The sequence below is a fragment of the Ictidomys tridecemlineatus genome, chromosome 8 (assembly GCF_052094955.1).
Source record: "Ictidomys tridecemlineatus isolate mIctTri1 chromosome 8, mIctTri1.hap1, whole genome shotgun sequence".
NCBI lineage: Eukaryota > Metazoa > Chordata > Mammalia > Rodentia > Sciuridae > Ictidomys > Ictidomys tridecemlineatus.
The window spans coordinates 128,188,797-128,210,100 of NC_135484.1; the positions used below are offsets into that span (position 1 = coordinate 128,188,797).

Below are 21,304 nucleotides of genomic sequence, written 5' to 3' on the forward strand. Positions count from 1 at the left end.
GAAGTTTCCAATTTATTTCTAGAGCCTTTGTAACCAATTTTGTGACTTTAGCAGTGAAGGACAGACCATTATCCAATCCTATAGATAAAGGTACTCCAAATCTAGAAATAATGTCATAAATGAACTTTTTAATGGTAATTTGGACTGTCTCTGACCTGGTTGGGAAAGCCTCGGTCCATCCTGAATAAGTGTTTATGAAAACAAGCAGGTACCTGTATCCATATGGTCCAGGGCTTACCTCAGTAAAGTCCATTTTCCAATGTTCTCCTGGAAAAGATCCTCGGAAGCGGGTACCATTCTGGTTATGTGGGGTTCTTTTGGAATTTACTTGGAGACAGGAGTGCATCAGGAGATCACCTGATGGACCCAGTGGGACATCTTTGGGAAATAATATCTTTCTTTTAAAACTTCCAAAAGTTTCATTTCCCCCAGGTAGGAACCTCAGTGAAGCTGCTGGATGAGAATATGTCCCAGAATTTCAGGCAAAAAGCTTTTTCCATCTGGCAGGATGGACCACCCTTGTGGATTTTGGGTGACCTTTAATAGGCTAAATTGTTCCACATCTGAATCAGAGTAACAAGGCTTGTGTGGTGGCTTTCTATCAGGTTTGACCGGAAAAAGGGTGAGTGGCACCACAGGTATTAAGGCAGCTTCCTTTGCCCTCTGATCAGCGAAATTGTTGCCTTTTACTTCAATGTTTTTGCCTTTTACTAAATGTATTTTTATATTTAGAACCTTTTAATACTTTTTAATCTGTTGATCCCTCTTTCTGTTTATACCTTGAAATAACCCTTATAAATTTCTGAATTTAGATAAATTAATCCATTTTAATAAGATGAAATACTTTGTTATTTATAGTACTCTAATTGAAATGCAGTTGAAACCTCTTGATCTCTTGTATATAGAATTATACCTGTTGGGACTTTTAACTTTTAGTAACCTTGTTTTTGTAATAACACAAAGTAATTTTAAATTCCTTTTTAATTTACCAATTTATGAACATACAAATAGTGTTTAAGTATTTTACCTTATGGAGTTTAAGGAGTTAAGAGTACTTGATATTATATTTAACAGGTAACATTTAAATTTTGTAAACCAATCAGATGTCTCTAACGAACACATCCATGATTAATTTCATACATGTCAGATCTAATTTACTTATTTAAAAAAATAATAATAGCAAGATGTCAGACAAGTGCATTGAACAGCATTAGTCATTTTTTTTCTGAAGAAAAATCCTAGAGACAGTGGATATTAGACTTTTTGTAGACATTAACATTTTATTAACAACTGCTTGACCTCTTAGAAACAAAACTGTACATTAGTAACTTTTTGTGTGTGTGTGTGTGTGTGCTGGATATTTTTAATAAAGTGAGGTTTACATCCATCACTGTCATGTTGATACAAACAAATATGGTCATATGCACAAAGGAAAACCACATGCCTGTCAGGCTCAGAGATAGGAGGTCAGAAGAGGCACGAGGAAACCCGTGTATGGCAGGCAACAAGGATCTGGAGATGTGACAGCCAGGCACAGGGCCACACCAGCTCCCTTCATTGTGTGACCCTTCGGATTGAGAGGACATGAATTACAGAGTTCTTTCATTCTGGACTTAAATTTAACCTTACAATTCTGTTCTAGCACCAATTTAATAGAGCAGGTGTAAGCATTTCTACCAACAGCACACAGGCATACGCTCTTTCCAAACACACATGCCTGGCACACAGCAGCCCATGTGTATGCTCTAAAAAGGGCACGCAGCTCTGCTAGGACTGTGCTGGGAACAGATGGGAGGTGCCCTCTGTGACCACCTCAAGGAAGACACAGCTGAGACACCAGACTCTTAAGATCAAATGGTGCCTGTAATTTCACACAAATACCCAACCTTCCCCTCCAGTGGCATTTACATATATAAATAGGCATAAATAGAACCCTCCATTATTTTCACTAAGTCTAAAAAGACACAGTTTCAGAGCAGGTCTAATGAAGAGGGTTCTAATGCATGTAGTTCTCATTTTAAGCATCCTCTGTTGTAACACAGAACATGACATAAGGTCCTGCGAACAACCAAAGTAGAAAACAGAACACTTACGCTGCTGCATCAGAGTGTGGGAAATGACCATTTAAACCTTCAAACAATGAAATACACAACTGCAATTGTTCAGGTTATACAAGTTTCTAATGTAGCAGCAAATGATGTTTATACAAAAAATAGACTTTTAAGAAAATAGCTGCAAAAATCTAAGAGTATAAAACATTTTTAAAAATATATCTTAAAAGACAAAATATTGCCCCAAACGTATAAGACTGAGTTTTAAAAGTTCACCTATCTAGATTTTAATGAGGTTGGTTGAATGCAGTCTGTGGCTCGACATCTCCGCGGGAGGTGCAGCCAGCACAGGGAGGGCCTGGGGCTGTAGGATGCCACCTAGCCCAGGGCTGAGGAGCCTTCAGAAAGCTCCAGCTCCCAGCCCCGGCCTCTGCTGCCAGAGCCGGAGCCATTGAGTCTGTCCCAGGACACTCTCAGAATCAACAGACTGCCCCACAGGGCCAGGACGCAGGCTGCAGTGGTGAGAACTCTGCACAGGACTGGTGCCCTGCGTTTCTACATGGGCCACAGTATATCAGGTAAGCTCTCTGGGACATGTGGCCTTCTCCGTGGCCCACCGGGGGCCTCAGGTTTCCACTAGGATCTCCACCACATGGTCCAGTTCGGCCAGGTCGGACTTGCAGCTGGAGCCGGGAGGTGAGGCTGCCGAGGCAAAGCCCTCGAGCCCATCACAGAGGCCTGGCTTAGTGCCACCCATCATTCCTGTCAGCACAGTGTCCAGGTCATAGTAGGAATTGTCCACGTCTGAGAACAACTCCTCCACAGCGCTGGGACTTTTGTTCTCCCGGGTCTCAAATATCTGATCTAGAGACTTCTGAAAGCTTCCTCTGTTTTCTCGAGGGTTGCCTGTATCCCAAAGGCTACTCTGAGTGTTCCTTGGCACCTGTGCTGAGCTGACTGTGGAAAGTTCAGAAACTGGACCTTGCAAGGGGTCATCTCCCAGGTCAGGAGCAGGGCACCCTGCCTCTGGCCCTCTTGCTGTGCGACACAGGATCTCCGTGGACACAAGGCGGTCGAGCGGCACCCGTTCTGCACTCTGGGGTGCTGCCCCTCGCCACGCACCATCCCGGCTCATCTCCTCCTGGATCTGTCGGACTGTGTTGGCAATGAGGACTGAGCGGCAGAGGTTGGGCTCTACCAGCATGTGGCAGAGTTGGAGCTTGACCAGGGACATGTCCAGGAGCGACTGTCGCTGTAGGCTATAGGCAGGAACAGTGCCAAAGCCAGCCAAGGCACCCTCCCCGTCTTCCTCCTGGTCAACACATTTCCTCTTCAGTCCTCGTGCAAACATTGTGCCCTGCGCCGCCAGGCCCGCCGCCGCTCAGCTCGGAGCCCGGTAGCCGCTCAGCGCCCACAAAGGGTCGCCATGGCGCTGCTGCGCGGCCTACATTAGTAACTTTAAAGGCATTTTTACTTTTATTTATTTATCCAATTTTTAAACTGAACTTTTTAAATCAAATGACCCAAAAGTATTTGGATTTTTTTAAATTTTCATTGATGACCTCATATGTCAATTTTTGGTACCAAATATATGTAGACATAGCAATACATGTAGACAGATAGTACACCAGTGCACCTACACAAAACAAACAGACAAACAAAAGCCTTGTAGGTTTTTTTAAAAAAACCTATTAGATTGAGAGTTAACCCTTGTAAATTGGCCTTAGAACAAGCAGAGTATAATCAGAAAAACATATTAACCTACTTATGTCAGATCAAAATTGTGAATTTAACAATTACCGAATTTTAAAAGCCTTCCTGGCCTTCTTCCTGAGGTGGTCCTGTTCATCAAAGCTAAAAAGAGTTAAGGGAACATAGATAAATGACTGGGCCTTATTCCTCCCTGAAGGAACTTTCCAAAGAGGCAGCTCCATTGGTCTCCCTGGGAGAGTCCCCCCAGGACTCTAAACTGGTTTTTCTGGTTTTTTGGATAGTGTCCACTAAATTTTAGCCTGACATTGAAAAATCTTTGGACCAATGTTAATAGTTAGGAGTTATTCATGCTTGCAAATACTGAGAGATAAAAGCCAAATTTCCTAGACAAAATTGTGCTTTTTGTTATACAATTTAAAAATAATAATTTTATAAAATACTTTAGTCCTAATCTGCCTTCTATAGGAACTGACATGGACTACCCCCTTGGCCATCTGGCCCAGTTCCTAAATAAAGGCAATCTCTAGAATGCCTCTTTTACCTTTAGCTTTTACTTTTGACATTTTTTTTTTTTAGTCCTGTTGGAGCCATTTACATTTTAATGCAAGCTTTAGTGAGCACCGTTAAAACCTTTTTAACTGTTTTTTAATATTAGAAACAAACTGACATAGAAATTAACACAAAACACAAAGAGGACAAATAATAACAAACAACAATCAAGACAAGACAAAAACATAAGACAGACAATAAAACACACAACAGGTAAGGCACCAAAGACAAATTCAACTGACATAAAACCAGACTCAGACCAGAGGCCTGAGTAAAAACAAGAATCAGATCAGAGGACTGAGTAAAAACCAGATCAGAGGACTAAGCAATGTCTTGCTAGACATGGATCCGGGGACATAATGCTGTGTCCAGGTTTCCCTCGAGCCTCTTCAGACACAGATCTGCACAGATCAGACTTACCTTTTCCGGGGAAACACAGATGACTCTTGGTAGTTTTAGGTGGGTGGGAATTGATAGAGGGATGGCCCAGGACTTAGAAATGTCTCTCAGAGACCTTCTCCAAGGCGATCTCTCCACCACTGCACCTCCCTGGATGGTCCTGAGCAATCTCTGAGATGAGAGAAAGGTAGATCCCACTGGGGGCCTCCAAATGTCATGGGCCAGGTCACTCAGAAAACACATCAAGTCCCAGTTTTGTCTAAATTGAAGAGTCTTTATTCAGCTGGCCAGTTGGCTGTCTCTGCAAGGAACAGCCCCAAGCCTGAGCATTTTAGGATACTTAAAGACAAAAACTACATCTGGATTGATGTAGCTATAAGCAAGCAGATACAGATTGGATTGGATACAGATACAGCTGGATACAGATACAGCTGGATTGGGCAGTTAGAACAATGCAATGGGTACATTGGTACTTCCCATGAGAAACTGATGTGACTCCATTTTTGAGAAACCAGCTTCTACCTCAAAGCCTGTTCTAAGGAAGGGGTCGTGACCCTTGTCCTGGGAAAAACCCACAGAGCACTCCTAAGCACATACCCACCCTGCTGAGTTGTTTGTCTACAAATAACAGGAAAGTTGAACAACCAATAAAAATTTTAAAAATTTAAAAAAACACAAATAACAGGAAAGATCTGTGGCACCAGGTGTCCCTGACTCAGTTAGGCTAGATGAGGACCCATAGCATCCCCGTAGCAACCACCAATCAGCATGAGACAGGGAAAATATCTGGGATGCCAGATGACCCCTCAGTAGTTTATGGTGGTTGATAACATGTTGGGAAACCATGTAGCTTAGCACTACACCCCTCATGGCTTAAACCAATCAGTTCAAAGGAATCCTCCTCTTGTACTAACCAATCACCCCTACCCAACTTGTTCCCGCCAGTGAATGTGCTAATCAATGTTAAGAGTTGTTGCTTGATTTTCCCAAGGTAGGGAATTATTTGCTGTGTGATATTGTGACACATAGAGTATTCCCCCAAAACCTATAAAATCTCACTGAACAAAGGACCGGGACTCACTCCCTGGGACCGCTGCATCAGAAATGGTTGTGAGTCCAGGCTCGAGCTTGCAATAAAGACTCTTGGGTGATTGCATTGGATTCAGCTCCTGGAAGTCTACTGGGTTCCAATGAATCTGGCATTACACCCACAAGACTTTCCAGATTGGCAAAGCAGCAAGCAAGCAGAAGGGAAGTGGGTCAAAATGACCCTAGTTGAGTACAAGTTAGTGAATGGTTACCAACATCTAGACAATTAATCTCTGACAAGGTACATTGCCCAAGAAAAATGGAAAGCAAAGAGAATAATTTTACATTGTATAAGAATTACTATTTTGTGTTGCCAAGTATGTTATGCAGGTAACTATTAATGGGTACAGAGGTGGGGCTCTCCCACGGGAGAAGCGTTTCTTACATGATATGGAGTCTCAGGGTAAAATGGAGTCTGTTTGGTCATTACCCATATAGCCTGGCCCATAACATAAGTGATATGACTTTTCTTTTTTTTTTTTTTTTTTAATTTTTTTTAATACTTATTTTTTAGTTTTCGGTGGACACAACGTCTTCGTTTGTATGTGGTGCTGAGGATTGAACCTGGGCCGCAGGCATGCCAGGCGAGCGTGCTACCGCTTGAGCCACATCCCTAGCCCCGAAACGACTTTTCTTAAACAACAACAACAACAAAAAAAAAAAAAGCTATCATCACACATCTAATTCCAGAGACTTAGGAAATGGAGGAAGGAGGATCACAAGGTCAAGATCAACCTAGGAAAGAAATATAAAATCTGAATGATCTGATATCAATTATTTAAGTAGAATCTATAAAATACATTTCTAGAAAGAAAACTCCAGGCACAGGTGGTTTCACCAATTAATTCTGCCAAACATGTAAGAAAAAAATAACTCAACCTTAAACAAACTCATTTATAAAGCCTACCTAAATTGATAACAAACCCCAACAAGGAAATTAAAACAAAATTAAAGTTACAGGCCATAAGTATTAATGAATATAATGAGAAAAATGTTAAAATATTAACAAACAGAATTCAGTAATATATATACATTTTTTAAGATGATGTAATTTGAACAAGTCAGTTATTCTAATAACATTCAAAAATCAAGGTAATTTACCACATTAACAGAAGAAAAGAAGGGAAATCATATAAGTATTAAAGTATTTTATTATCTATTAACAGTGAAAAAACTCTAGTAGTACATATACACAATTGAATATTACTCAGCGAATAAAGAAGAATGCAATTATGGCATTTGCAGGTAAATGAATGAAACTGAAGACTATCATGTTAAGTGAAATAAGCCAATCCCCAAAAACCAAAGGCCAAATGTTCTTTCTGATATACAGATGCTGACTCACAATAGGGTGGTTTCCACCAGATTGGAGGTCGGGAGTGGGGGGAATGGAGGAGGGATGGGTATGGAAAACAGAGTAGAATAAATCTGATATAATTTTCCTAAGTACATATATGAGTACATGACCAGTGTAACTCCACATCATGTACAACTACAAAAATGGAAAGTTATAGTCCATGTACGTATGTACGTCAAAATACATTTCTACTGTCATGTATAAGTAAAAAGAATAAATAAAAGAAGAAAATTTATTAAAACAGATGAATATTTAAAATATCAGGAATAACTTTAATTATTTGGCACAATTGACTTTGAACCACTTTTGTCTTCTGCCTGTGTGTTAAGGTTTGGATGTGAGGTGTCCCATAAAAGCTCACATGTGAGACAATGGGAGAGGGTTTAGAGGGGAAATGATTAGGTCCTAAAAGCTTTAATCCAATCAGTGAATTTATCACCTGGTGAGATTAGTTGAGTGGTAGTTGAAAGCAGGTAGTAGAGTGTGGCTGGAGGAAGTGAGGCATTGGGGGCATGCCTTTGGCAAGTGAACTCTCTCTCTCTCTCTCTCTCTCTCTCTCTCTCTCTCTCTCTTCCCCCCCACACCCTCTCCCTCCCTCTCTCTATCTGCCCAACCCCTCTGCCATGATGTTCTGCCTCACCTCAAGCCCCAGGAATGGGGCCTGCTGTTTATCAATTGAGACCTCTGAAACTGGGAGCCCCCAATAAACCTTTCCTCTTCTACAGTTGTTCTCGTTGGGTCCTTTTATCACAGCCCCGCAAACGCTGACTAAAACACTGTGTCTGGAAAGAATTCAACAATTTATGCTGTTGATCTCTCCTTTGGTCAGTAGACAACTTACAAGTATTTGTAAATTGGATTTATCTTAATTTAACCTATATATTTAGAAGAATATGGATGTATGGGCTGTCCCATTCAGACTGAATGCTAAATTAGAAAGAAACGGCCAATACTTTTGTTAAGTATTAGACAGAGGTTCTAAAAGACTGAATTCTATTTCAAGACTGATCCCAGTTAAACTGTAATTCCAACTATCATGTAGTTCTCAGGCAATGAGCGAAGCTTTTAAACTAACAAATAAATTATGATAAAAAATGTTTTAAAAAGAAATGAAAAAACTTGAAGGCACTGAAAGGAGCAATGGCCACAGCCTTGCAGGGCAGCTTTTGTTTCTTTTCTACAGGCATGGTTACAAACCATGGCAACCAGCATCATGTGGTTACCAGCTGCCCTTCATTCACCTATTGATACCTCCCCCCCAAAAAAAAAAAAATTAAAAAAAAAAAAAACACAAAGCTCCTCTGTTATTCCACCAACAACCACTGGAGGACCCAAAAATCACTATGAGCTCCAAAGAGGCCCATCACCCACACTCAACAGGTGCCCAGCAAGCTTACTGTCCACAGCGTCATCACTTCTTGAGTAACACCTCAGTTTGACACAATAGTAGAAAGGTGGTTATCAGCCCACCGGAAACATCATCACCAAGATCAGGCAAGACATTCAAGCAGTAAATCTACCTGCAAGTTTCCATGTCTAATCTTTGAGAAATGACAATTATCTTCCAGTTCAGAGATATTGGGGATCCCCTTAATAATCAATAGGGTGTCACAATTAATCAGAAGAAGACATTTCCAGAAAGCTCTTCATTCCAGTGCTCAGTCCACAAAGTTGTGGGGAACTCTCAGCACATGCACTTCAGAGCTCTCCTCATGTGTTCATTTGGTCTAATATCCAGACCCCAGGGTCATCTTCTGTGAAGGAGGACTTCATTTTCCCAGATCAGAGGGAAAACAGCCTTGAAAGCTGTGTCCTTCACATAGGTATTCTTACCCACCTAGAACCTGGACCTATTCTGGTTAAAGACAACCCTGAGGAGAAGTATGGGATAAAAGTCACATGGAGAAGACAAGGCACCTGTTGGTTTACCTTAGGGAAAGAGGGAAGTTGAGCAGAAGCCAGTTCCCTGTAAAAAGCTGACTGGATTTCTCAACATCATCCTCTCTCATCAGCAGTCTCAAAAATTGCTAATTTTCATAAAGTTGAAAGAATAAAATAGAAATAATATCAACAGGAAAAACAAATGTTTAACTAGAGCCCTAGAGTCACAAGGGAATTCAGTTCCCAGATTGACTTTTAAGATTTTATAAATAATTGAATTTAGTATCATGACTGTTCATATTTTTCTTGTATTGTTTAAAATTTTTAAATATCTTGAAGTAACTGTTTAAAATGTACATAAATAAAGAGGTACAGAAAGTTCTTAGAGAATTTTACTTCTGTTAGTATTGTGGCAATATTGCCCATGCACAAAAAGTCTCATTTCCTTTAATCACTGCTAATTAATCCTTTAATTATCTCATTTAAGCCAATTCCACTTTTGTTTTCAGTGCTGGGATTTTTTGTTTGTTTGTTTCCTTCATGCTAGGTCAGCACTCTACCACTGAGCAACTATAACCCCAGTTCAGCCCACATTTTGAGTACTAACTCTGAGGCTCAGTGGCAGCATCCTCTTTGACCTAATGGATGGAAAAAATCAAAGCGAACTTGGACTTTTTATGGTTGAGTGTCACCTCTCCAACTTGGACTCATTTGAAAAAGCAAAATAAAATGGAGCAAGCCCTGTTTTAGTGAATACAATGGGATGAGGGAGTCAATGAAAATACATCAATGAAAAATTACAGAATACTGTGGAATAAAACAAAAACCCAAAGTTTTCAGTCAGGAAAAAAAAACTAAAAAAATCAAATACAAAGGAAAAGAAAATAGAGTACAGAATCATAGTAATAAAAAATAGCACTTAAGGACTGGAGGTATAGCTTACTGGTAGAGTACTTGCCTACAACCACCAAAAAAAAAAAAAAAAAGCACTGATGTTAATAGACAATGCCTTTGACATTGCAATAGAAATTATTTTCAACTTAGGTTTGTGAATCTAACTAAATGAATAATAAAGTATGAATAATCAGTAAACATTTTTAATCATGAAAGTTCTCAAAAATTACATCACAATTATATTTTATCATAAAACTCACCCAAATCTAAGCCACCCTAAAACTTAAAGTCTCAAATAATTAATGAATAACAAAACACAAATTCAGAAATAAATTTACAAAAGATGAAGCTCCTGATAGATCTAGTCCACACGGGCTCTAGAACTAGACAAAAAAAGAATGCTTCCTGTGGTTTATATAAACTTTACAGTAGACCTTAAGAAGGAGGCAAAGTAAACCCCTGATTCTAGATACCCAGGAACCAGTCTAGACCTCAGCATGATGGAGAATTTGGGGGGAAAGTTCTCCAGAGAAAAATCACAATAACTTGTATACCTGACCATTTAGAAAGGAGCATTTAGGAATTTCACAGTTCTTTTGGAGAATTAGGGAGTAGTTAGTATGTAATAGTGAAATAAAACTAATAAGATGAAATACAAGGCAATTAATGAATCAAACGTAATCCAATTTGTTATATATATGAATACATATACGTATATATGAATACATATAGTTTATGTTTTAGTATGAAAAAAATACATTGTATTGAAAGTGTGGAATATGGAAGTAGTAGTACCAGAAGACAATTCTCAAATTGCAAAATAGGGAAAAAAAAGTGTCTAGAAACATAAACAAAGAAATATCAATAGAAATATTGTCTGGGTCGATGGCAAGCATCTCATTGGGGGGTTCTTTTTCCTGCTCAGGGGAATCTAAAGCCACTCTAAAACTTAAAGTCTCAAATAATCAGTGAATAACCAAACACAAATACTCAGAAATAAATTTACAAAAGGTGAAGCCCCTGATAGATCTAATCCACATGGGCTCTGGAACTAAACAAAGAAAGAATGGCTCCTGTGGTTTATTAAAGGGGATACATCTAAGGCAGGAATAAGGTTTCAAGGGCAGGGTCTTAGTTAATAAAATATTGCAGTAAGCAGGTTGATTGACATCTTGGCAGGTCATACCTATCTCACATGCTCTGTGGGCCACAGCAGAGTGGGATAGAGATTCACATTGTCATCTGTATTTGGGGTAAAAATGGGAATTCATAACCCACTTGAACCTAATGTATGAAATATGATATGTCAAGTGCTTTGTAATGTTTTGAACAACCAATAAAAAAAAAGAGAGAGAGATTCACATTGTACCTCAGCAATTGACCAGAGAAAGTGTTCGCTGGTCATCCCCAGACACCAGATATCTCCATCCACTAGGCTTCCATGCATGGTGACCCACATGCAACCTATGGACGGTTCCTAACAAAATATATTATTTTAGCTGAGGCCTACTGTGTGCTCGAAGCACCCTACATCTATCCTTTCAGAGCATTGCAATTCTTAAATTTGAATGGCAACGTACACATGTGATAATAATCTAAATATCAGAGTAAAATGTAAACAGTACTCTTTGTCTCCTTTTCTCTACCTATTAACATGTAACTATCAAGAACTATGGACAATATGATATTTTACTATACTTATTTCAAAATAGACAAACACTGTTTCATGGTTTCTGGTAAAACACAAAAGATTCCTGAGTCAGAGATCCAGCAATGATAGGATCAAAATTTATCAGCCTTTTAACAGATTCCTTAAGAAGCAGTTCCCACAGAGTTAATCAGATGGGCCCATGTAGGTGTCTGCATGCAGAATAAATAGCAGTTCAAGACAGAAATTCTGAAGTTAAGGAACTGAGCGAGCATGCCTAGTTTTCCCTTCAGATGAGATGCTATCTCTGTTTTCAAAGGTTGTTCTTTAAAAATTTCTTTGAAATATAGTTCAAAAAAATGGTAGTTAATCAATCTGTGGTATCTTGTCTCCAGTTCCTGACCCCAAGCTATCTTCCATCCTTTCAATGCAATGTATTTTTTATACTAAAACATATACTACTCTATATGTGTGTGTGTGTGTGTGTGTGTGTGTGTTGGATTATGTTGGATTCATTAATTGCCTTGTATTTCATCTTATTAGCTTTATATCACTATTGCATATTACTCTCTAATTCTCCAAAAGAACTGTGAAATTCCTAAATGCTCCTTTCTAAATCGTTAAGTGTGTAAATTATTGTGATTTTTCTTTGGAGAACTCTCCCCTAGAATTCTCCATCATGCTGAATTTCCTAAGTGATAGGAGCCTCTTTTGTTCTAATGAGATGATGCTCAGTGGACCTCTAGATAACTTCAAGGGCTGATTAGGGGGGGGACGAACAACTCTTGTAGATTGATACAGCAGGAATAGGAGCCGTTTATTGTAGGACAACAGAGCTACTTATACATTTTGCACAGCTTATCTTAATTAGCATAAACTAGATACATCAGTCAACCAATAAGGAATCTCCACACTTAATGGCTGGCTTCTGTTATTTCTCAAACCACTCCCTCTGGCATTTTGCGAGGCACCATCCAGACTTGTTTACGAACTCTAACATTCCCCTGGCAAAATACCAGGTGTTATTATGACTTGTTTGCAGACCTTAACATATCCCCCTTTTGTTTAATTTAAATAATGACCATAGTGGTTTTTACACAAACACCATAAATAACCTGCTACAAACAGAAAGGGAGGATACAAAATGTAACAATACCAAGCCAATTGATGGCTCCGTGCAAGAAGCCCTTGGAAAAATTATACCAGCAATGACACCGTTTGCTAAGATATTGAGTTACAATTTGTTGTAGATTACAGTTTGTTGTCTCAGTCACCATCCAGACTTGTTTACGAACTCTAACATTCCCCTGGCAAAATACCAGGTGTTATTTTGACTTGTTTACAGACTTTAACAATTACCAGAAAGATCAAATCTTGGTTAGAAGTATGGAACTCTCACTCCTAATGCTCACCTCCCCAGGGAATAAGAGGAACTAAACTTAATAGTCCATCAATGGCTATGGTGATGAAGCCTTCATAATCACTAAATGACAGGGTTCAAAGAGTTTCCAGGTTGATGAAGAGATTGAGGTTCTGGGAAAACGCCTCACTCAGAGAGGGCATGGAATCTCTTGAGTATCTACACACACTTTGGCATCTCTTCCTCTTGGCTTTTCCTGAGTTGAATCCATTATAATAGACTGATAAATAACATAAAAAGTGTGTTCCTGAGTTCTGAAGTCTGTCCCAGCAAGTTATCAAACCTAAAGAGGGAGTCATGGGTAACCCCAATTTATAACCAGTTAGTCAGAAGTACAAGATAGGAACTGAGACTTAACCACTGGTGTCTGAAGTAGAGGACAGCCTTTAACCTGTAGGGCCTGCACTAACTCCCAGGAGTGTCAGAATTGAATGGAATTGTTGAATACCCACTTGGTGTGCATGGAGAATCAGAAAATTGGTTGTTGATGAGTAAAAACAGTAGAGACTCATTCATAGTACATGCAGAAACAGAGAGACCCCTGGAAAATTGACTCTCAACAGTAATCACTGGGAATCATTTGGTGATTAACCTTCCATCTCTTATTGATAACTACAATGTCAATAATAGATAGAAGGTTAGTATTATTAAAATAGGGTAGGCATTGATAACAGCAAGCACAACATAAAAATCTCAATATTAGTAAACCCCACCCATGAATAATTGTTTGATCTAAGTAAAGTTGAGTAACCAAGAAGTTAGCCAATCCAATAAGTATAAACCTCCATCATCACCTTATCAATGATATCATTAAAGGCATTATTCTCTAACCTCTTCATTCTCTTAAATGTGGAACATCACTCAAAGCCTACACGTAGAAAGCTATCTCTTTTTTAAAGTACAGATTACACCGTATTTGGACAAGAAATTATCTAATTCTTGTGAACCCCATGAAAACCCTGCAAAACTCTAAATCCCATAAAAACAGGGTCCCTCTGTGCTGTTCCCTTCCTCTCTTTATCCTACCTAATTGTAAATCTGGAACTGATAGAGGAAGAGGACAAGATCAGGGAAGGCTTCCAACATGAAACAATTTCCAAGCTAAGCCCTGGAGAATGAGGACTCACGATGTATGCAGAGAAACTCCTCAGAGCAGACGACATACCCAGAAGTCACAGGAGAAGAGTTGCCTGGTGTAAAGAATAATAATAAAGAGGAGGCAGAGTCACAGACAAGGTGTAGAAACAGGGAAGGTGGCAGAGTGCCTCTTTGTCCAACCGGCCATGTTTATTTATACCAATAGGTTATATTAGGTCATTAGTACCATAACCATATTATTTAGAGTATCAGCAATGTTGCTTATACTGCAGTTACATTTTAAAAGTTACAATATGTAATGTTAGGAGATTTGTGCAGTTCTCAAGAAGGGCCATTGTCCAAAGTTACTGTTAGGCGAGCAGCTCCAGGAGCTCTGGGGCTTTGTTAATCATTGTAGTTATCAAACAAGCAAGTTCTTTTATTCCCAGGAGTTATGTGCCTAAGATTAAGGTCGAAACTGATAAGACTCTAGCATGGAGGGCATTACCATAGCAACTGGGCATCCTATGCCTTTACACAGAAATTATAGCCCTTAGCATGCCACAGCAATGAAGTTATCAGGGACCCCAATCCCAAACACAAAGCCCTTTTTTTAAGGCCTTTCAATGAATAATATTTGTTTTGTTCTTAATGCTGGTGGAAGCAAAAAATAGGGTAGGCATTGACAACAGCAAGCACAACATAACAATCTCAGTATTAGTAAATATCCACCTATGAATAATTGTTTGACCTAAGTTGGGTAACCATGAAGTTAGGCAATCCAGTAAGTCTAAACCTCCATCATCTTGTCGGACCTTATCAATGACATCATTAAAGTAATGTAACTCCTTAAAATAGAATTATTGTTATCACTTAAGTTAAAGCAACACATTATTAAACTCCTGAACATCCTTTATGATGTAATAATAGCAAATAATCAATTGTAGCCCAATGGTCAAGTATGGTTTGACAATGTTGTTTTGGTTCTTCATGAAGCATATTAATTGCCATAGAGGTATGATTTATATTATTTACCATAGCACAGTTCAGTTTTATAATGGTTCTGTCAGCCCCAACAGGTAGTCCAGGTATACCCACTAAGGAAAATGTAAAAGCGTCAAATTTTGCCTTAGAGAGAAGGCTCACTGAATCATCACAGTTTTTATCAAGAGAATTAGCCCTTTTATGAATACATTATGCAGGGTGATGGCTTATTAAATCTTGTAGGGATGGTAAGAATACAGTTAGCCTGTTAAGACAACAATGGGTAGCATGAGATATTTTTGTAAGTATATAACAATTTCAGTGAAGCAAACCCCCCAGATATTATAATGGGTTTTAGAAGTTAAGGAGTTTGTACTGAATTTCCATAGCTGGGGTATAACAATAGAACAACATTATTTTTAAGACCAAAGTGTTTACAGTTTTGTGTGAGTTTAACAATCAAAGCAGTAACTAAGTTTTCTGGAGTACATTTTAACCCTATTTGAGCCAACAGCTAGCTATTGGTGATATTGTGAATGATTTTGTATCTCCCCAAGTCACTGGAAGTCTAGTAGCTTGGAATCCTCTTTCAATGTATCTTCTCTTTCTAGAAGAGTGATCATTGTCCTTTTTTTTTTTTTTTTTTGGTGGGATTCTCCTAATCCACAATCAAATGAAACTTGGGGATCAGGTTGTAAAGTACCTGATGTTCATTCATAATTGATAGGTCTCATGCATCGAGCTAGATACACATCCCATAGTCACTCATTAATTATATCCCACAGCACCTAAATTACATTGGCTTCTCGGAAACGGAAGAAGATGGTTCTGTGGACATCATGAGTGGCCCTTGCATAATCTGGCGGGAAAGAGTGTTTTTTGTTTATCCATACCTTTAATAAATAGGAAAGAGAAAAAGCGTTGGCAGCGGTGGGATTCGAACCCACGCCCCCGAAGAGACTGGAGCCTTAATCCAGCGCCTTAGACCGCTCGGCCACGCTACCATTGATATATGTGTTCCTTTTCTAATTTTCCTATTGCAAAATTAGGTCTTTTCTCTGTGCCCCTTTCTTAGGTGTTGCTTCCAATATCAACAGAGAAACTGGCCTTCAGCCACCTACCTGCCCGACCATGCTTTGCTTCTACACAGCTGGGAGTAGTGCAAGAGGAAACCAGCAGATCCAAGATGCTCACGCCTTTGTCACTAACGTAAGCATCCAAGAAACACTATGGATTGCTTGTAGCAATGAAAGGTGACGTCGGACTAGAACTTAGACTCTGCAGAGGCTGGTAGTGGGTTTGTCCCGGAGAACGCTAAGAAATAAAAGGGAACACTTGAGAGGCAAAGATCTAGCGGCGCGTGGTCTCCACTTAAATACCCCAAGGCAAAAGGCGTAGGGTGGTTCATTTGGAAATGATAAGAGGTTGCCGCCATAAAGCAATACTTCGACAAAGTCGACCCCGTGTTTCTCTTCTTAATGTAGATGGCATGGGTGACTCTCAACCCAAAAGTTTTGACTCTGTCAAGGAAGTTCTAAAATAAAAACACATTATGCGAATTATGACAAATAAAATCTCAATAAAGGAAGTTAAGCAACGTTGAATTTTCTGTTTGTTTTTCCATTTATCTCCAAGAAAGCCAATATTGGGCAGAAGGAGGGAAAAAACCTTGGCAGCTGTGGGATTGGAACCAAGATCCAGAGGCTGTGGGATTTGAACTAAGATCCAAAGAACTTGGATTTTTATCCAAGATCTCAATGAGAACTATACTCAAGAATTGCTCATCTGGAATTTACTGCATGGTGCCTCAGTATTTGTCTCCCAAAGTGACTGTAAAAACTACCACAAACTGTGTGCCTTAGAACAACAGTAAGTTGTTCTCTCACAGTTCTGGAGGCCAGAAATCCAATCCGTACCTCCAACTAAAATCAAGGCATAGGCAGAGTCCAGCTCCCTGAGGAGACTGGAGGAGAAAAATCATCATTCTTGCCTCTTCAGCTTCTGTTGGTAACTGGCATACCTTGGCTTGTGGCCACCTTGGTATAGTCTTTTTAAGTTCAGCATCTAGAAATATCTCACTGCTTTATGAGATACAGATCTCCTTAAAAACTCAAAAGTTTTCTGATTCAGTAATATCTCACATCTGTAGTTACACAACTTTTAGAAATTATCAGATCTATATCCTAGAGAAACTGAGATAATTACTAAGAAAAAGGATTCCCAAGAAAGCAGAAGCAACATAGTTAACCCCTATTCTTCTTCCTCCCTAAAGTCTCACTTTCCTCTGTCCTTCTATATATTCCAAGCAAGCCAAAGCCTCTTTTCTCACCTGGTGTGTAAATCTGAGCTTTCTACATGAATTCTTCTATCTCTGTGTTCCTCCCTTACAACAACTGTAGCCTCCTTGCCACTATTATGCTCATCACTATGTACTCTTTTACCACTTTTAGATCTTTAAGGGCAAGTTGACCATAACTTAAGGGAGATTGACCACCTTGACAACTTTAACCTTCAGGAACACAGAGCAAGAGTACCCTCCATCTAGGTGTTAATTGATTCAATTCTTCATCATCTTGCTCCATCAAAGGCATCAATCCAGGCCCTCATTTTCTGTCTGAGTGTTTGCATTTTTTGCATGATAAACTAAAAGGAGAAAAACATAAAATGATTTGAGGAAAAATTATATAAACCAGTGGGCATCAGGAATCCATTGGCTCATTTCATTTGCCTGGATATTGGGTATTCAGGAAAAACACTGACACCTACAAGATGCCTTTTTTGCTGGTTTTATTTCAGTTAGAGGACCCACAGAACTAACAGGTAATACTGATTATGTAATTTCACGTGTCGTGATTGAGAAAGCTGGGGTCACATACCTCAGAGAGTCAAATTAGTGTAGATCTGGAAAGGTCTACATGGAGGAATTTACGAATGCATTGAGGAGTGGGGTAGGGAATGAAAACAAGAGTACCTAGAAACCTAATTAAAGAAAAACACTTTGGGGTGCCGCGGGCAGGGCCAGATTGGACCTGCAACCAGAGAACCCTTGGAACTCTTCTTCCCCTCCTCCAGGCTCCTCCTGGAGGGAGGAAAAACTTCATTCCTGGATGAGCTAAGGATGAAAAGACGTGGGAAAAAAAGAAGGGAACGGAAGACTTCTCCCACAATTTCCACCGACCCCTCTTATAGGCGGTGGGCGGTAGGGGGCGCCTGGGAGCTGCGGCTGGCTGAGCGTTTCTGGATCTTTGACACCAAGAGTGGGAGAAACCTGGAGCCCAAGAGCTCACCCCAGGAAAGACTAAAGGCAGGCGGCACACCGAACCTGAACAAGTTAATTGAGATGTAAGTATCCCTCTTCCTGGTCCCTGGAGAGAATCTTAGTACCACCTCTACCCACTGAGTGTGTGCTCTCCAGGATACAAGGTCGGTCTCCCTCTGGCTGACCCTGTTTCGGTCAAACGTCCGACAGATTCAGCCCAACTTCTTTGGCTTGTTGGTTAAAACATGAGATTTAGAACCACTCACAGAGTCTTGGGAATTGAACAAAGAACTCTGATAGGTCCTCTCTTTAAAATTTAAAATCAACTCCCCTGGGTCGAACAACCCGGGAAAATGTCTAAGACCCACTTATGTACATGGAGGAGACCTTGTCAACAATTGCCATACACGTAGAGGAATTCCAGCTTTAAACTTGGTGCCATCAGTAGTATATATAGCAAGTTCTAAATCAAACCTCAGAGGAATGACTTCCCATTTATTCTCTCTTGTCTCCATACTGTCTTTTCTACATATTACGTTAATCTCAATTTCTCCAGTTAATTCAATTATCTCCGAAATTTCTCAGTAAGCCACTCAGTTGAACTAGTTTAAAAAAAAAAAAAAAGTATAGTTAACAAAAGTTTTAAAATCATTGATTTTTGACATTTTGAAATGTGACACCTAAACAGTGTTTCCAGGCAGAAAATGCATAAAAGGATAACGTATGGTTAACATACAAGGTAATGTTTACTGTCATGAGATATTTCTTCTTTATCTTGAGTGAGAAGAAAAAGCATCAGACTTCCCTGACCGGGAATCGAACCCGGGCCGCGGCGGTGAGAGCGCCGAATCCTAACCACTAGACCACCAGGGAAGGTGGTGGTGCTCTCCCAAAATTCTTATGTGAAGAGAGAACGCTACACATGCACAGTTCTGGGGTTTTTTTCCCCAGGGAACTAGAACAATTTTTCCTTCTCACTAATTTCAAATCCCACAACAACCGATAAAATCTGGACTGCGCAAAAGTGTGGCACCACCGAAGACTTAATTCAGAAGGCATATAGCTCAACAGTTAGGCTTCCTGCACTTTGATGCGTGCATTGAGCCGGGAATAAATTGTAGCATTTAACTATCTCTACAGCAGTTCTTATGACAATACTTTGAAATTGTCTCCTCGCAAAACAGCCGTTCCAAAACAGAACCCGTTTTTAAATTTATCTTAGGCTCCCTCAGAATGTCTGTCATGGTGCTTCTTAAACATATTTCTGTTAGCAAAGACATAGTGATTAAAGTTATTATATTTTATTTTGAAGCTTTGTGGGCGGAGCCGAAATAGCTCAGTTGGGAGAGCGTTAGACTGAAGATCTAAAGGTCCCTGGTTCGATCCCGGGTTTCGGCAAAACCGCCCATTGCTTTTCCTTAAACATTATAATTGAATATTGACCTTCCCACAAATATAGGAATACTCCCTTGAACCAAAGTAAAGGGCAAAATTCTTCTTAAAATGATTCAATAGGAGAAGCTAAGGCGTAGGCTTCTACACCTTACTAGATAGGAAGAAACGTGACAAATGTGCTAAAGGAAATGCATTGGTCCATCTTTATGTTTATTGTATTTTCTTGATTTGAGCTCTGATTCACTTATTCTACATTCTTTTTGCACCAATTCTACGTCTTCTTTATTTCCATGGAGTTATCTCAACATCTATAAGCCAATTTCAGATGCTCCAAAGAACTTGACAAACATTTTCTCCCCTTTTAAGTTTATTCTGACAGCTTCTAACACAAAGGCACCGGTAATCCAAAGAGATATGGAAGAGAGAAGTTTAACATGAGGAATATTAATTACATTTGATCTCTCTTGACCTTACCTGTCTCACTTCAAACTACAGAATGGCTAAATCTTTGTCTTTAAACAAAAACGAAACACAGGCTCTCGGGTCTTGCCTCATGTATCCTCTCTACACGCTTTCCTTCCATCCACCCTCCAAACTTATTCCAAGAACAGTGTTTGAATCCACTTCTTGCCTTATCAATTGCTTTAGCTGAGGTCTGTCTCTCATTCCTAGGAGATCATTACCACCAACTTCCTACTTTCAAATGTATGGGCTTTTTGTTTGTTTGCTCATTTTCCTTACACTTAATTTGCACAGAAGGCAAACCTATTGACAACCATTCCTTCATGAAGCAATTTAGACCTTGAGATTAATCTCTTCTCTCTCATTTATCTTCATATTTTCTTGGACTCCATTTCAGTTCCCCCATTCCTTTCTAGGACTTTTTAGAAATGATTGCTTCTCAGGGTCCTCACTTTCATTTTTTAAATTAAATTTAAAATTTTTAAGATAACTATAAATTTGCATGCTGTTATGAGAAATAATACAGAGACATAACATGTTCCTTCCACCTAGTTGCTCCCCATGGTAACACCTTGCAAAACTATAGAACAATATCACTATCAGGATATTGATATTGATAAAGGCAAGATACAGAACATTTGCATCTTAATATTGATAAAGTCAAGGTATAGAACATTAGCATCATCACAAAAATCCCTCCTGTTGCTCTTTTACAGCCACATTCATTTCTCTCCTGCCTCATGAGGCCTACATCTTTGACAACCACTAATCTTTTTTTATTTTGATAATTTTGCCATTTAAGAATGTTATGTAAATACACTCATATCATATTTGTTAATTTTCCATTGCTATAATGAAACACCAGAGGCTAAGATCCCTTATCATAAAATAAGTTTATTTAGCTCACAGTTCTGCAATCTAAAAATCCTAGATTGGCCATCCCCATCTTGTTCTACCTCTGGTGAGGGTCTCCTTGGCTAGATCACATCATGACAGATGACATCATAAAGAGAACATGATGAGGGAAATCTTACTTGAGGAGACAGGAAGTCAGAGACCTTGCAAGATCAGGGGCCAATCTGATTCTTCTATAAAACATCACTGGATAACCCAGGTCCCATGAGAA

The 21,304-nt window shown here is 39.4% G+C and overlaps 1 protein-coding gene, 3 non-coding genes and 1 pseudogene across 4 annotated transcripts; 2 read left to right on the forward strand and 3 right to left on the reverse strand.

Moving 5' to 3' along the window:
• Window positions 1–1,353: 1,353 nt before the first annotated feature.
• Window positions 1,354–3,470, reverse strand: LOC101966793 (cell division cycle-associated protein 4). The gene has a single exon (XM_005341918.5). It carries the CDS (start codon window positions 3,400–3,402, stop codon window positions 2,677–2,679), a length of 726 nt encoding a protein of 241 aa, XP_005341975.2. The 5' UTR covers window positions 3,403–3,470; the 3' UTR covers window positions 1,354–2,676.
• A 4,797-nt stretch (window positions 3,471–8,267) lies between these two features.
• Window positions 8,268–9,138, forward strand: LOC101971108 (RAD9, HUS1, RAD1-interacting nuclear orphan protein 1 pseudogene; annotated as a pseudogene).
• Window positions 9,139–15,984: 6,846 nt separating this feature from the next.
• Window positions 15,985–16,066, reverse strand: Trnal-aag (transfer RNA leucine (anticodon AAG)). Its single transcript has one exon. It is a non-coding gene; the product is annotated as a tRNA-Leu (tRNA).
• A 3,056-nt stretch (window positions 16,067–19,122) lies between these two features.
• Window positions 19,123–19,194, reverse strand: Trnae-cuc (transfer RNA glutamic acid (anticodon CUC)). Its single transcript has one exon. It is a non-coding gene; the product is annotated as a tRNA-Glu (tRNA).
• Window positions 19,195–19,646: 452 nt separating this feature from the next.
• Window positions 19,647–19,719, forward strand: Trnaf-gaa (transfer RNA phenylalanine (anticodon GAA)). The gene has a single exon. It is a non-coding gene; the product is annotated as a tRNA-Phe (tRNA).
• The last annotated feature ends 1,585 nt before the right edge of the window (window positions 19,720–21,304 follow it).